The sequence below is a fragment of the Lathamus discolor genome, chromosome 3, assembly GCF_037157495.1.
Source record: "Lathamus discolor isolate bLatDis1 chromosome 3, bLatDis1.hap1, whole genome shotgun sequence".
NCBI classification, from domain to species: Eukaryota; Metazoa; Chordata; class Aves; order Psittaciformes; family Psittacidae; genus Lathamus; species Lathamus discolor.
In genome coordinates, this window is record NC_088886.1 from 10089744 (window position 1) to 10106163 (window position 16420).

Below are 16420 nucleotides of genomic sequence, written 5' to 3' on the forward strand. Positions count from 1 at the left end.
TTTCAAAGAGCGGGACTTTTTTCTTTAACTACTTGGTTTTGCAGAAATATGCAGATCTGAAGTCTGTCTTTGGGAGGAATTTGAACTTAGACAAAACTTAAACCCGAGCTAGCTCCTGTAGCCAAAAGCCAGCTGGGGCAGCAGGGAGGGGAGGCAGAACCCTTGAGCTAAAAGGCTGCAGTTTGGCATACACAGTGTGTTACTGTTCCTGTTGACACTGTGTTAGCTGAGCTTCCCCTTGTAATATAAATAATTAATTACAGATCATTCACTGGCTTTTTTAGGATGAGCTGTTCAGTTAATTGAAAGAATAGAGAAATGTCTGTGATGTTCCAGAGTAGTCCATGAGGAAAGGATCAGGATCGCACCTTTGTTCTAGCAGGCAAACGTTTAAAGGCTACAAGCAAAACCAGACCAGAACAGCTGGGGTAGAGCATTACAGCTTATGGGGCCATTAGGGAGGGAGAGAAGTTAGTAACTGGGAGGGTGTTTCAGGTGGTGTGAGGTTTGGAATGAGCAATGGCATCTGGGGGATAGGAAAGAGAGAAATACAGTGGTGGGAATAAAGAATTAGAGAGGATGTAATGGGCAGATTCAGAGGCTCATTCCTACTGCCAAGGACGAGATTTGTATGAGGATGATGTTTGGAAAGACAGTGAGAACACACAGTTGCTTCACTTACATAGGAAAGAAAATAAAGGAAAAGAATTGTTATCTGAAGAGAAAAGAAATTATTGTCCCAGAGGTAAGCTTAGCTCAGCCCTGCAAAACCTACCATTAGGGAGAAGCAAAATGAATTCCCTCTGTCATTGGAAATGGCATTTCTCTGATAGCCCAGTGCTGACTATTCAAGCCCAGATGAATGCAGTAACATCACAAATATTAATTTCTTTTGGAAGCAACAGCTATTTTAGGTTAAAGAAGTTATACCAGTGATGGATGAAGGGAGACAATGTGTAATAAACTGCACTAAGTGTGTCTGTACAGAGTGAACCTTATCAGTTTGGATGGAATTTAAGCACTTAGCCTGTTATCCTTTCTTTCAAGACAATGCAGTGATGGAAAACAGAACTCTGTCAACTCAGACAAACTTTTAATTTCACTTAACTGCATCTGAAAGGTAGATTTCAGTAAATGAATCCAAATTGCTTCCTTTTCACAACACACGGTGCTGAAATACAGTACTTAACTTCATTAAAGGAAAGACTGCTTTTCTTTAGAGGAGACCTAGACACTTTTGAAGTCTAACAGGTAAATTGTGGTCAGATGATTTCCCTCCATATGGTAGCTTTGAGCTTGATATTTCCATCACTGGGGCCTTGTTTGTTTAAATTACTCTATCTGCCTCCCTGGTAAGGATACTACTTGGAGAGTGCATGCTCATGGGGAGCTCAGTAAACAGTTGCCACCATTGCATTTATTTACCCTGTGTTCAATCAAGGATTAGGCTGCAGCTTCAGGATGTTTCTAATGTATTATAATGAACCTGGCTTCCAAAGCAGCCGCTCTAGCAGCCAGGAACAGTGGGAGCATAGGTGTGTTGGAGCCCACCTTCCCTTCCTTGTCACACCTCATTGCTGTTTGGGACTCAGTTGTGTTTCGTGGCCCCCTTCCTCCATCACTTCTGTGTACCATTTCCTTTGCTGTTCTCCTGGCAGGATTTCCTGCTGGGGAAACTTTCATCATCACAGTCCCTATCTGTGACTCCCCCTAATCTCTAGGGCATGCATACAAATACCTGCTCATCAGAAAATCTCATGGTTTGACAGCTTTGGTACAAGACCCTTCTGTCATGCTGAGTGGTCTCAAAACACCTCCTGGGCAAATGCTCCCTCTTGGTTGCTCAGTGGAAGCCGAACCTTGGTATTGTGAACTGGCATAAAATCTGTTCCTAGGTTGCCCATTTTTTTATAAACTCTGGTGAATATAGTGGCCAGAAAAGGGTATTTTAGGCAGTGAAGCGGTGGTTCTGTTGGTCCTCCTCTCTCCCAGTGCTGCATGCTTCTCTTGCTTCTGTGAAGGATATCCTCAGCTCCTTCTGAGCAGAGAGAAAAGCGTGGGAAATACTCCATTTTCCCCTTCAGAGTTTCTTACTGTTTCCATTAGATCCCCCTTTAAAATGAGCAGATGGCTTGATGCCTCCTTTAAACGAGCACTAACATTGGCAGCTCTTTTCATCGTGCCCTTTGCACAGCCCCAAGTACACAAGCCCTCTAGTAGAAGTAAAATAACAGCACGATATAACTTAGTGCAGTATAAATGAGGTAAATCTCCTGACTGTAACATATGATACAGTGATGACATATCCTCCCTCCCTAGATGGTTTTTATTGAGGCTTCTTGGATTATCAGGTTGGTCAGAGTGCACAGAATGTATTAATTAAAGCTGTGAAGCCTGGGCTCAGCACACAACTCTCTCGTACATCACAGTAACGGATGGGAAGTCCCGACGTTCATGTCTAAAACCCTAGCGTCTCCATGCTAATAGACCCTCCCTGTCAGCTGGCTGTGAGAGATAACTTCTTTCCCCTTGTAAAGTCAAGGAGTTCGTTTGTTATCCTTGAGATGGGGCTGAAAAGATGTGAAGCCACGCTTTCACCTGCTAGACACACAAGAAGATCGGTATGTTTTACTTTGTTCTGTGGTTGTTCTCTGTAATGTGTGATGAAAGGAGCACAGATAAACTTACAACAAAATAAGCAGAAGCCTTGCATATTTACCTTCACTATTGCTTCAGTGTGTCACCATCAGTATGAACAATTAATACAAAACAATATGCAAACCCTGTTTTAATGAAAGCTATAAATACCTGAAAATAAAATTGTTAGAGGTAAAACAACACGGGAGTCTCTTGGAAATAGGGACATGATTTGTGTATAGATTTTAGGTTTATTTCGTAAAGCTAAATTATTGGTAATGCATTAGGCATTTTGTTTTCATGAAATTTAAATCCATCATGGATATTAAATCCATATTTTTGAAGGCGAGCAAGTAACAAAACTGGAGCACACAAAAGCCTGGATTTTTGAACAGTGAGGTATTTTTCAGCACTGGTTATCCAAGAGCGCTTTCTGCTCCTTCCTCCTCAATGCTGATTAAGATTGAAAATACAGTGCAGGATGTTTTATGGAACCTATTAAGAGCTTTCTCTTCCTTTCTTGTTTTCTACTTTTCATTTGGGATGTGTTGAGTAAAGCTAATCTGTATTATATATTTATAGCTGCCCCAGTTTGCTGTATTTCTGACTTGGGCTGAACGTAGCCATACCATTGCTAGCTTTTTAAGCAGCCTAAGATCTGTCTGTTGCAGCACAAACAAAATGTTTGCTTAGGATTCAATTTCAACAAGGAGCAGCTGCTGAGTTATGATAATATCCTTCTCTGCGATGCACATCCCCACTTGTTCCACTGTTTCTCAGCCAGTGCAGTCTCATTTCCACATGCAGTGCCAGGACTCCTCTTTATTTTGGATAACCTGTTAACTTTTCAGTTCCATGATTCTCTATTTTCTGCTCAATTTTTCTCTTTCTCCAATACTCATTTGATCTGCCCTTTTTAACTCTGGCTGCATGAATTTGGCTGGAGCCCAGGAGCAAGGAGTAGGAAAGGACCACTCCAGCATCTCCGACTTCATCCCCAAACCTCTGCACTCAACGTCTGCCTCTCTGAGCTCACCTTGCAGGAAGTGGTGATCCTGCAAACACTGCACTTCACTTTGCAGTCAGTCCATGCCAATGAAAGCGTGGGCTTTTGAAGCTTATAGCAGTCTCCAGCAGAACATTTTTGAGATGGGGCATGTCTCACTTGTAGCTACCATATCATTGTCATCTGGCGTTGCCACAGACTGCAGCAGGTAGGAGGCATAGCTAGGCATTGTTCTTCATTTTTTTAACCAGGAGGTGGATCTCCTCCATGTTATTTCATCTTCTTTGCTTTTCCTGCTATTTTCACACAGATGCATGTGTAACCAAGGGCACTGCAGACTGCACAAGACAGAATTTGCTCCATTTATTCTTTGCTAAATTCATGAACATCATAAAGCAGCCCAGGCTCTTTCTGCTGATGCTTTTCCTTCTCTTGACAACTTGGCAGCGTCATGGGCAGTCTTTGTGATGGTGGCCAGTTCCAGGAGTGTTGGGGACCTAATAGGGGCAAAGAAACCTACAATAAGTTGTTAGCGAAACCTTTATGTTTATGCATTGGGTCACTTTATATTTCTCATTTATTTCTCAGAAGTGCACTTAGAGTTGGCATATAAGCTGGAGAAAAGGTTCCTGTGGATATAAATGTTGAAGCAAGTTTATTTTACCTATAGCTTGTTTTAATGTCCATATTAAGCTACCATGATTGAATAGATTAGACTCTATGTAAGCCTTGAGATTCCCATCCGTAACTAGTCAGTCATAAAAACAAGGTTTCAGGACCGGACCTATAGTACAAAGTGTCCCCTGTGGAGCGAGGCAAAAAAGGAGGGCACTTATTCCACCGCAAGAGTTAACACTAAGTGGGTTTGACTATCTTCTGTGTTAATGCAAGGCTTATTCTCCAGCTATTTTTAGTCTGTTCCAGCAGTGTGTCCCACTGTGGTCTGGTATGCAAGAGCTTTGCTGTGAGGTTTGCAAACACTTGTATTTCTGTGTTGTGAGAACAGACCATTTGTGCGTTACTGGAGCGTGTGTTCCTTCGGCAACTAAAAGGAAGGGCAGACCGCGCATGTGATCCATGCACATGTTTATTGTTGCCTGTGAATAACCATGTACAGCAAATGGGCTCTGGAAGAAAGCTTGTTAGCAGATGTCGTCATGGCCCTTCCAATTTATAAATATAAGCCTTGACATTTATATTTTCCATATCCAGGGTTATCCTAGCCAGATGTTGCAAGGATTGGCTCCTTGGAGCCTTTAGCTATGACTCCTCATGGCATATTGTCTATCGCACACCAAAAATAACCTATTTCTGGCTCCCATCAAATAGATAAGGGAAAATGCACTGAGTACCCTCAGGTAAAGGGAATTCCTCTACATCTGAAAATGCACTTTAACACAGCTCTACAAAACTCTTTGTGTTCACTCAGCTGAAAAATAAGTTGTCTGGTTCAACAGGCAGAGAAAATTCAATACACGGTAGCACTTCTACCCTGCTGTTTGGGGTGGGTGAAGAGTGTGGTTTGTGTTATACTTGCAAGGCTGACTGCACTTGCAGACACTGTAAAAAGTGCTGAGTGGGCTCATGCCCAGAGTGAGCTGGATTCCTTAAACACAGCAGTGGATAGTAAAGCACCTGTGCTCCCTAAATTGCCGTTCTTGATGCAGATTTTTACCTTCAGCAAGTGTGTTTTCCCTATCGAGCAGGATGGTGGCCAGCTCCACGTTCAGACTCCCAACTTACAGCACTACTCAGCTGACAAAATGTAGTTGTTTCCACCTTCAGAGTGAATTGAATTGCTCCCTACACTGGTACAGCCAGCACTGACCCCTTAGGGAGATTGGACCCTTGTGCACATGAGGTTTCATAGAATCATAGGATGGTTTGGGTTGGAAGGGACCTTAAAGCTCATCCAGTTCCAACCCCCTGCCACGGGCAGGGATACCTTCCACTACGGCAGGTTGCTCCAAGCCCCTGTGTTCAACCTGGCCTTGAACACTGCCAGGGATGGGGCAGCCACAGCTTCTCTGGGCACCCTGTGCCAGTGCCTCAGAACCCTCACAGTAGAGAATTTCTTTCTAATCTAAGTCTAAAATCTACCCTCTTAACATTTAAAGTCGTTCCCCCTTGTTCTGTTAGTACATGCCCTTGTTAAAAGTCCCTCTCCAGGGTCTGGAGCTGTTGGAGGCAGCAGCAAGTCATTCCCCCACTGCTCAGGCTATGGAAGCAGCAGAGACCCATCTGTGCCATGGCTTCTCCTTGCACTCCACCTGTGAGGGAGAAGAGTTGATAGAGTCAGCAGAAAAGCTGGGTTTGGGTTGAAGATGGAACCTCTGAAAGGACACTGCTTGCTGTGTTGATGGCTGTCTGCCTCTCTGCCCTAGGGATACACAGATGTGTTAGGAGATCAGTTACCACCTAAAAGCCAGAACAAACCTTCTTCGCAAACGCTACAACCTTAAGCTGGACTTAACTGTATATTTGAGTGATAGCCATATCCAGCAGTATCTAAGCAGTGAAGGATCGCAGACCTGCTGTTCCTCAAGGTAAAGTTCTAGACTTACCAGAGCTACATAAAATCCATAAAAATGTCAAAAACTTCCTCTTTCAGTGAGTTACCGTAACAAAAAAGAAATGCCTTTAAAATTCAGTGGAAATGCAAACACACAACAGTGTCAATGCCAGCCCAGAGGAATCGGATAAGGGATGTAGGATTTACTTCTAGTTCTGCTATTCGCCTTCTGACTAGTGAGTGTCACACCCTGTGAAATTAAGTGAAGAAGAGTATGACAGGGAGGAAGATGACATTACTGTTGTGGTGGGCAGTTAGTTTATGAGGGGTTTACCACAGTTATTTTGTGGTAGTGGGTTTATCTAAGAAGACAGATTTGTTGTAGAGTGAAGCAGGAGGAAATCTGATTCTCTGACAGCCCCAGCAGGATGGGATGCACTATGTGCTGAAAACCCAGCAGGACTCCAAAGGGCGGCTGTAGTCTAAGTCCAGTTACTCACTGGGATGAGGGAGAAGTAGCATTTATTTAAATTCATGTGGTTTTAATGCTAGAAAAGCTGGGTTCCTGCAATTATGAAAATGCCAGGCCAAATTCCGACTTCACTCACATCCCCTCCTTACAATTCCTGAATAACTTAACTGAACAAAGTAAGCATTATACCTGGGACCTGAGCCCATGATGGGGGAAAGCGAGGGAGCCAAGCCTGTTAGCTGCTGGGTGTGAGGGATGCCTCACGTTAGCAGTAGCATGGAGGGACATGGTGCAAAGGGTGTTCACAGAAGCTCAGTTCAGCAGGGACACTTCAGGATCCAGGTTCTGACATCCAGGTTTTGCAGCCTTCCCAGTCCCACAGGACAGCAGGCAGCTTTTCATGACCAGGTTGTCATATGGTTTGGAAGTGCTTGGGCAGGAGTTTGTGCTATGGCTGGTATCGCTGTAGTTGCTTTGCAAGCAGCAGGAGGAACCCAAACCTTGAAGGCAATGAAGCAGCTTGATGTCCTTGGCATTTCTGCCTGGTAGATGTGCCCTATGAACCTTCCTCCATTTTGCAACTGAGTCTGTTGGAAAGGAAAAGAAGCCAGTGCTTTTGTTCAGTGGAACAAGCTTGAACTTAATCCTGCTCCAAATAACAGGTTCAAAGATCTGACCCTATCTTAATTCTTCCTACTGAGTGAGACTCTGGAAAAATACAAGCAGGAAAGTGAGCCCAGTGAATTAGAGAGAAAAATGCGATAGAGACTAAGCGGAGAGAAAAACTTACATAGGGATGGAAAAAGAACAGGGAGACGGGAAACGAAAACTAAAATCAAATGGAAAAATGTAGTATATTGGACATCCGTTTAAGTCAGTTTATATTTGTGTTGTTCATTCTGTTCTTTAATACATTGCACAGGCGTCTTCTTAGTTGAAATAGTTGTGTGTCTTGGAGAAAACTATTTGTCAGGATATTTTAGGTATTTCCCCACTATTGCCTATTCTAAATAATTTTAAAATCTAGAGGGGAAAGTTGATACCTTTTACAGTGTTTAACAAGAAAGTGACAGGGTCAGCTATATACGTCTCTATGAATGTATGTGTTCCCCAAGCACATCTAAACATGCATGGTTAATTCTTTGCATCTGCAAAACGTATTTGAGCCATAGGGCCCACACAGTGCCAAACAAACACTTGGGTGCACATAGGAGAGGGCAGATCGAGTCACACTGGTTCTAATTAATTGAAAGGTTGAGCCCAAGACATAAAATACGGATTATGACTTTGACCACTCCAAAAAATGTGAATCGTTTTGCATGTGGGGCTGTACTGGGGAGAGCAGACTGTTGGCATAATACAGATAAAAGGTAGCTATTCTGCTCATGCTTGGGACCTGGTTCAAAACCACCTGATTGCAGCACCATCAAGTGAACTCTTTACATGTTGTATATCAACAGGTTACTCAAAAATCTTCACATCTTGCATCGCTGGCAAGACTTTTACAATACAAAGCCCATCTGTGTATGCACCCTTGATGTTCTTGCTTACTTTGGCTGTAAGAACTGCAATCATTATCTGTCCAAGGACCAGTGAAACGAGCACTTGGTTACTTGAGCGGTGATGATGAGTGCCTTAATTGCACATACAAATCAGGTACGCAGCCAGATGTGTGCGGTGGGTGGGGGGTTTGTGGATGTTTTTGAGCCCACATCACTATTTAGACTATCATGGACACATCCTGGCTCAGATGTCAGTGCAGAACTGGTGAAACAAAGGGCTCTGAGCTATCCCATCTTAGCAAGGGCCAGGCCCTGGGTAAAACTGGGATGCATTATCCCGGCTCTGTGATTGCCTCGTCCCAGTGCAGAATCGCAAGGGGATATTCTTAGGATATTAGAGAATCATCAAAGCATTTCTTAGAAGGGCAAAGGAAAGAGCTAATGTTGTCATCTCCTGCCTCAGGACCACCCAGACACTCTGCAACAAATCATGGGTCTTCAGCTACAGTATCTTGAATTACTGTTCACAGGGATTTGAAAGAATTTTTTTCCCCTCTTTTTTTTCCTTTTTTTAAAAGGATGACATGTAGTTTCCTGATGGGCTGGTTTTAATAAGGTCGAAATCTTTGTTGTTGCCAAATCAGAGAGGAATATAACATCTTTAAGTCATTAAATGGGAATGGGGTAATTACTCAGAGGGTGTGCTTCAAAGGTTATTGGTTTTTACAACGCTCTGTGTTTTTACACCATTCTGCAGTTGTCTGGAAAGGAGTGGAGGGCCTGATTCTGCCACTGCCACATGTTTGGGTTCAGGACTTGTATTTGCAAGGTTTCCTGACGGACTTTAGGGCAGGAGGCTGAAAAGGGCCATACACAGCCTCCTCTGGGGATAGGGGAAAGGTGTGCCTGATTGTGAGGTGCAGGAAACATTCCTGCATGCTGGAAGTTCACTTCAGAAAAGGACCCTTGGGCTGTGCTGGAGTTGTTTCTCACCTGCTCTTTCCCTACCTGCTAGATGCATCCTCATGTCCACCTTCACGTCACCATATCCCCATGCCTGGGGGACCTCCAGGCTGCATTGCTGTGACAGCAAACTGCTGCTCTTACCCCTGTCTCTGATGCAGCAGTCTCCATTGCCCCTATCCTGTACCTTGCCTTCCCTTCCATCCCATCCCCATCCCCATTTCTTCCTCTGGCCCCACAGCAAATAACACACTTTGCCATAACAGCGCACCTTTGGGATGTTCCTGTAGTGCTCAGCCTCACTGCAGGCTGGTGTCACTGGGGGCTGAATTTGACATCATGGAGGTATTTTGCAGGTGGCCCAGGCAATCAGGAGCTGCAAATCACAGTGAGAGCCTGCAAAACACTTCACTTTGGGTTAATGCTGCTGGTGTCATGCTAACGCTTCAGGGTCTTGACTCAAATCAGAGTCAGGGGAGTGATAGAAGTGAAGCAATTTAACACGGTTTTGATGGTTGCTCGGTGGGTGACACAGGGGTGAAAATCAAATCTCCCAGCTGCATTTCAGTGTTGAGCCTCCTCCTGCTTACACCATTATGGCCTCCCTCGAGACCCTGATCCAAGTGAGCCACCTTCTCCTCCTTCATGTCACTCAGAGCCAAGACCCCAAAGAGGGCAGGCTGCTGTCCTGCCATGCCTGTGGTTGGGGGGCTACTACACTACCATAGAGGGGAGCTGCGTCCCCACCAGCTACTGCTTTTTTTCATTGCAGAATCAGCAGTTTTCCTCTTCCCCACCCTGTGGCCCCATCCCAGTTTAGGAACCAATCCTTACCCGTCAAAGCTCTCACCGGGGCAAGAGCTTGGCTGGGGTTCAGGAGACCTGAATTCCAGAGATAGAGATCTTCAGAAGCAGCTCATCTCACCCACCTTAGAGACATGCCTTTGGGGGGAAAGGATTGTCCTCTGGAGACGTTTTGTTCCTCATGAACACAACAGAATAGCTCTGCCTACAAGCCTGCATCTGACATAGCTACAGTGATCTCATCCTTTAAACCCTGCTAAAGACCAGGGCATCTGAAGGACTGCCCTAGACTCTCTGATGGCACCTTCTGCACGTGCTGCTGACAGCCTGGGTCCTGCACGTTCAGGAAGTGAAGGTGCCTCACATCACTTCCCTTGAACTCCCCAAGCATTCCATCCTTGTGTGCAGTGTCCTGCTCACCACCACCCCCTTTCTGCACTTCAGTACACAGTGACAGTGTGACCGAGGGTCCTGGCATGATAGTTCACAGCTTTCTGCCCTTTCACAGCCAACGCCTGGTGAAACTTGTGCTTCCCTTTCCCTCTTTCCTTCAGTATCCTCTCCTTTTTCCTAGAGATAAGCCATGGCAGACATGGTCCTAACAAAGAGTAGGGCTGGAGGAGCAGACCTGTATCTGCAAACATGCATTGCCCTCTGCCTCTCCACTGGGGTCAGAGGCTCACTGGTGCCCACTTTAAGGAGAGGAACTGCTTGCTGTCAGTCTCCAGAAGAACCGAAGCATTGAAATAAGGTAGGATCAGAGCTTGACATTCCTCTCAGGTGGAAAGATGGTTCCCATTTGAATCTCATCAGAAGGAAAGCTCAGATCAACAGCGACAGGTTGTTGAAATGCTCCTCGTTTGGTGTGGGAAATGGCCATAGATCTGGGCTCCCAATAACCTTGGGGTAAAGGGAAAATAGTAGAGATAAGGCTCTTCTTTTTTGTGGCTAATCCCATTGGCCACAAACCAGCGTGTGATACTGGTTACTTGTTCAGACATGCAAAGGCAGTTTACTACACTACTGCAAATAAGCAGTGGCCTCCTCTGGTCCAATCCTCTGGATTCCTTAATCAGATCCAGGTTGGATTATTGTTTCTTTTTAATGAACTGAACCTTGCGAGAGCATGAGCCTCTTGGCCTTGTTCCTACAGAGGACCTCAGGACGTGCTGAGTTGTAGGTATGTGAATACTAGCCTTGCTGGAAGAACTCATGTGCTTGCAGCACTTAGCATCCTGCTAGTTTGAGACCCAGAGACTCAGCACCCTGCAGGATTTATCCCTCAGGCTGCAAGGACAGTGTCCGTAAAGAAGTCAGTGATGGAAAGATGGAGCCTGGGGGGATGGAGCTTATGCTGATCTAAAGAATACCTTCATGGGATGTCCATATGGACATATTAAATAATAACCTGAAAAATTCATATTTATTTCATAGAAATATGTCCATTATGTAACAGACACATTAAATAATAACATGAAAATTCCAGGAGGTAGAGACTTCACATTCCCTGTAAGAGGTTACTCTTATGGTTAAATCCTTGTGAGTTATTTCTAGTGTAATTCCCCCCCCCCGTCCCCAACATATTCCTTTTCATCTTAGTTGAGCACCTATTCTTTTCTCTCATACCTGTGGTCAGACTTGTTTCCAGCCAGCTTGTTTACACACTGCAACGGGTTGGTCCCAGAGCAGATGTATTTTTCAAGTCTTGATGGATAAATTCTGGTGACATAAATAGGTCTGGTTAGTTCCAGGAATAATTGTCTTCACTAGCAGAACATTATTTTTGATCACCAGAAAAATAATGTGATCAACTCCTCTCACATCTGTTCATTAAATGAAAGGGTGGGGGGAATAGGGCAAAATTTGTTTGAAAAGAAACAGGAAGCATATGCTTACTATCACTTAAGAAACCCGTAACCATCATAAGGTTAACATCAAATCAGAAATGCAAAACAGCCATTATTGTATTTACTCTAAAGTTTTCTTTCAGTTTACTAGCTCTCTAGGCAATTCAATTGAAACACGTGTTTTTTCAGGGTTCAATCTCTGCTGGCACGTTGTCCTGATAAGCTTCTTTCATCAGATGCTATTGTAAGAAAGGCTGTCTCAGTCCACATTTGTTTACATTTATTAAAAATAGTTGTCATGTGTTTATGTAGTTCCTTTGATCCAGAAAAATCCCCAAACACTTTGTAAGTTCTGCTTGAAGGGGTCACTTCCTCCTCCCTGAACAGAAACCCATGTTTGTACTGAGGCAAGGCACCAGATTAAAAATGCATGGAAATACCACCATTATTCGGTCAATCCTCACTGCCTCAGGGCACCATCAGTTTTCCAGGAGCTTCAGAACAGTTACCATAAAGGCAGTTTGGACTTTAAGGGTTAAGAGTGGTGAAAAGACCATGTTCCTTCAGATTGCATGTTTTTCATGCACTTCTGCTCTTCAAATAAAGAAGCAGTGGTACCTACTGCACAAAGCACATATCTCAGCTAGACCTACTGTTCCCAGTTTGGGGCATCTGTCTCACTCCAGTGAACACTGAGCAATTAGGCAGAGCCAGAGGAGAGCGGATGAAAGGATGAGGGAAGGAACCTGAGGGCTTGCAAAGAAAGGCAGAGGAAACTGTTTAAAGGAGAGAAAACTGGGGTGAAACATGGTTAAGTCTTCAAAACACATGAAGGGATGCTGAGAAGAAGAAAGGAATAACCCTGTCCATGGGGACAGGGGAAGTCACAGACTTGCACTGTAGCAAGGGAGATGATTGGTGAAGCGTCAGGCAGTAATTCTGGGCGTCAGGAGTGGTGAAATGCCGGAATAGATGTCTGCAGAGACTCTGGAATTGCTGTCTTTTCCACATAGGGTTTCTTTGAGACTGGATTACACGTAAATGTGAGGAGGTTTAGATCTTGCTCCTGTCTTTGGGACAGATGGTCCAGAAAGCCCCCCTTGGCCCTATCTTCTGCCATTGTACCACATGTGGTCAGATGAGCTTTGCTTATACGAATAAACCAAGTCATGCTAAAAATTAGTCTGTGAGCTTCTTGCAAAGTCGTCACAAGCTAAACCAGAGCAGAAGTTCCCCCGAAGGGTTGCATGTGTGTTTGTTTTATTTTCCAGTTTTAAAGTGCTCCCAAATCATGGAGGTGCTCCAGCATGCCCCCAGCATAGAGAACTTGAATCATGTAATTGGATTCAGTAGGGTCTGTTGACAAAGCCTGTGCCTGAGGCCCTGTTTCTGGGGAAAGTTTTACACGTCCTAATGATATTAAGACAATGTATGACTAATGCACTGATTTGAAAATCTGATCAAAAGTACAAGCTCATGAATATGATACTGCAGGTCATTTGGCTAAAAGATACCTGGAGCCTTCCAAATTCTTAAAACGATCCCATACACAGAAGCAAAAAAGAGAGGTATGAACAGAGGAACCAGTGGTTGCCTGTTCACCACGGATCGTGTGGAATGTTTTGTTAAAGATATTTTTATCAGACACGAAAGACTGAAATGCAGAATATCCTGAGCTGGCAAGGGAAGGCATGATAATAGTTTAGATTATTATCCCTCAGATTTGTGAGTGATTTATATTACTCTCTACGTTCATTTCAGGAATGCTCAAAACTTCCTTGAGGACAGTGGAAGGTTTCCAGTTGAGTTCAGGGGGCTGCTGCTGCTTTCGTCCTTAGGGAAGGATGAGGGTCAGTGAGATCCTATATGCACAACCAGACATGCTCACAGGAAGTTTGGAGAAGTTATCTCCTGACACCAGAGCCACCTCTAAGATTAGGTTGTAATCTAACCTGGCTGTCTCTGTAATCCCTAGGAAGATAAGGACCCGAAGCAAGAGTAAGTGCCCCCCCTAGAGACCTGCGCTGGAATGAGGTGGATCACCTTCTGGAGAGGTTTCTCTTCCCGTTCAGTGTAGAAACAGCCTATTCACAAACTTAGACCAGAGGTTTTACAAGGAGTCTTGTAGCATTTGATCATAGCACAGATCATTCTCTTGAAATACCTCTAAACCACGCTGGCAGTTGGCTAGAAGTAGAGTTGCATTTGAGAAAATGTCTTACATGGATAAACTGTGATTCATTTGCTATTAGCGTGCTTTGTACACATTAATGGAAACACACTGTTCTTCTCTTATAAAGCACTGAAGGATTTCTTAAAAACAAGCACCCCCACCTAACAGCCTTTTATCTTGACAAAGACACCTTATAGAAATCAAATGTCTTGAAAACAGAAAATTACCTCACTGAGGAGAAGGATGGTCAAAAATTCTCAGGACTTTCAGGTCTTGTAAGTAAATGGGGAGTGGGGTGGTTGTTCCCTCCAAAAGTACCTGCTTTCAGGGCAGAAATAATAATAATAATAATAATAATAATAATAATAATAATAATAATAATAATAATAATAATAATAATAATATGGTTCTGGCAGTTGACTATAAAATGGGAACATCATATTGAAGTGTAAAATGTTGATTTAAGGCTGCTTTAGGAAGCGCATAGATGCAGTTGGCTGATAAATGGGCTCATGATTCTTTCAGGGTTTCCCTGGCCAGCTTGCGTCCCCCACTGAGCATCTCACACAGTGCATCCCTTAGGTGCAGAAAGGCAGTTTGCACAAGGAACATTTCAGTCATCTCACTGGAGGATCAAGCCTAGAGAATGTGTCAGAAGCAGGATACAGCAACTGCAAGTCTGAATGGCATTTTGGAAGTGTTTTTTAAATTGACATTGAAAAACAGACCCTTCTTGCTGTTTAAAATTTAATTTAGGGTTAAACGATGTAGTTCTGTAAAATGACAAACAGTAACGAAAAGATGAGTACAAGCACCTACCCACACTTACCTTAGGGAAAACTGGTACTGGGGAAAACCCCTGAAGCTGTGATCCCAAGGTCAGTGTTGGTAGGTCTGTGTACCACAGCATCACTCAGCAGGATAAATGAGATCTGGATCAGAAGCTGGAGCGTGACTACATTTCTGTTGAATTACACAGCGCATTTAGTACCTAATTTTCTTAGAAATATGCTTTAATGATGCTTTGTATTCACTGTAGAAAGACCATTCGTACTTACATTGCATATACCACTGGAGCTTGGATATAGAGTGCCTAATCTGGTATCATCCTTGAGAGCGCTAAATTAGCTGCTCAAAAAAGCTGGACCAGTTTTAAACAGCAGCATCAGCTTATCCCAAATCAACTCTTTGTATTAAGTGACTGCAGTAGTTTTGATGCAGTACAGAAGAAGCTCTAAAGCTGTGTGTCTTGCATCATCAGTTCAAGACATAAACCAACAGCTCACCCTAGGAGTTTAGATAAGAGCTTTCTCCAGCAAGGCTTGATTTCAGAATTCTCTGTTTACAGCAATTTGTTCCTCTGGAGCAAGCACCACTTCTTACTGTCAAAGTTCTAATACTAGTTAGATGGATCATCTACTCCCATGAAGTAATTCCCGTGTCTTTAATTCAAGGCTGCCTGGGTTTTTTACTGTTATTCATTGTACATTAGTTAAGATCACTTCTAGCTACAGAACAACTATCCCACCCAGATGTGGTGACAGTATAAAGGTTGAGGGAAAAAATGAATTTAATTATCCCCAAACCCAGTGTAAAGTGTAATGTGCAGTGATTGACTATTGGATTTGATGTAGACCCACATGGGTGTGTATTTACCAGCATTTACTGTTCTGGATGGACTCAGATCTCTTCACACTTTGTGATTGACTGAACACATTTGAAGCATCTGAGCTAAAAGCCCTCTTTGGTATTGCTTAGACAGAAAAAAACCAAAAGCTTTCGATGCTACTAAATCCTATTACTGTGTGTGATTCTGGAGCAAGGTATTGTTCCTTTTATCTGATACTAGGCAAGATGCAGCCTTTTTCTTCCAAGGTCAGGATCTCAGATACCATAGCTAATTATTTAGAAAACTGCATAGCTTCTTATCTCATAAGGAATTATTTGGCAGTCATTTTCAGTGCCTCCAGATCCTTTTTATGGAAGATTCATAAAGTAACACAAGAAAATCTGCAGGTATTAGTGTCATGTCTTGTTTTGAGGGGAACCTGTCTTTTCTGTCATTGCTTCACAGCAGAATGCCTTGTTTTTAAGTCCAGAATCCACCTTGCGCATTTTGCATGTTTGGTTGTGCTGTTCTGTGACAACTGGTGGATTATGGATCATCCAGTAATGGATGCAGTGGAAGCATTTTATGAAATGGAGATTACAACTTAAAACTTTCAAATCAATTGTAAATGGACCTTTTTGACCTACAGTGTCATGGGAATCATGATGAATTCCAACCTGCAAATTCAAATCAAAGTACTAACTCAAGCTACAATCAATAAGCAATCGTACCACTGTTGAAGCAAATGCACAGGGAAACCTCACACTGAGTTTGATTCTGGCATTGTGATTTAATTCAAAATGGTTGAAAGCCAGGAGAAAAGAGATGAAGCTGCTTTGTCTCCTGTACTCAAGCTTATCAGTTGTGGAAGGGGATCCTGAGCAGTTCTTTATGG

General features: G+C 43.4%; 1 protein-coding gene across 2 annotated transcripts in view; it reads left to right on the top strand.

The window, feature by feature from the left end:
* Positions 1–16420, top strand: part of TRABD2B (TraB domain containing 2B) — a 293609-nt gene that overhangs the window by 275812 nt on the left and 1377 nt on the right. Inside the window, exon 7 of one of the 2 annotated variants that reach the window (XM_065673395.1) lies at positions 13719–13773. The exons of the other annotated variant lie outside the window; for it this stretch is intronic. Coding sequence (XP_065529467.1) covers positions 13719–13758 — 40 coding nt within the window. The 3' untranslated portion in view covers positions 13759–13773. Of the gene's footprint in view, positions 1–13718; positions 13774–16420 lie in introns of those variants that run through there. 2 annotated transcript variants of the gene reach the window in all.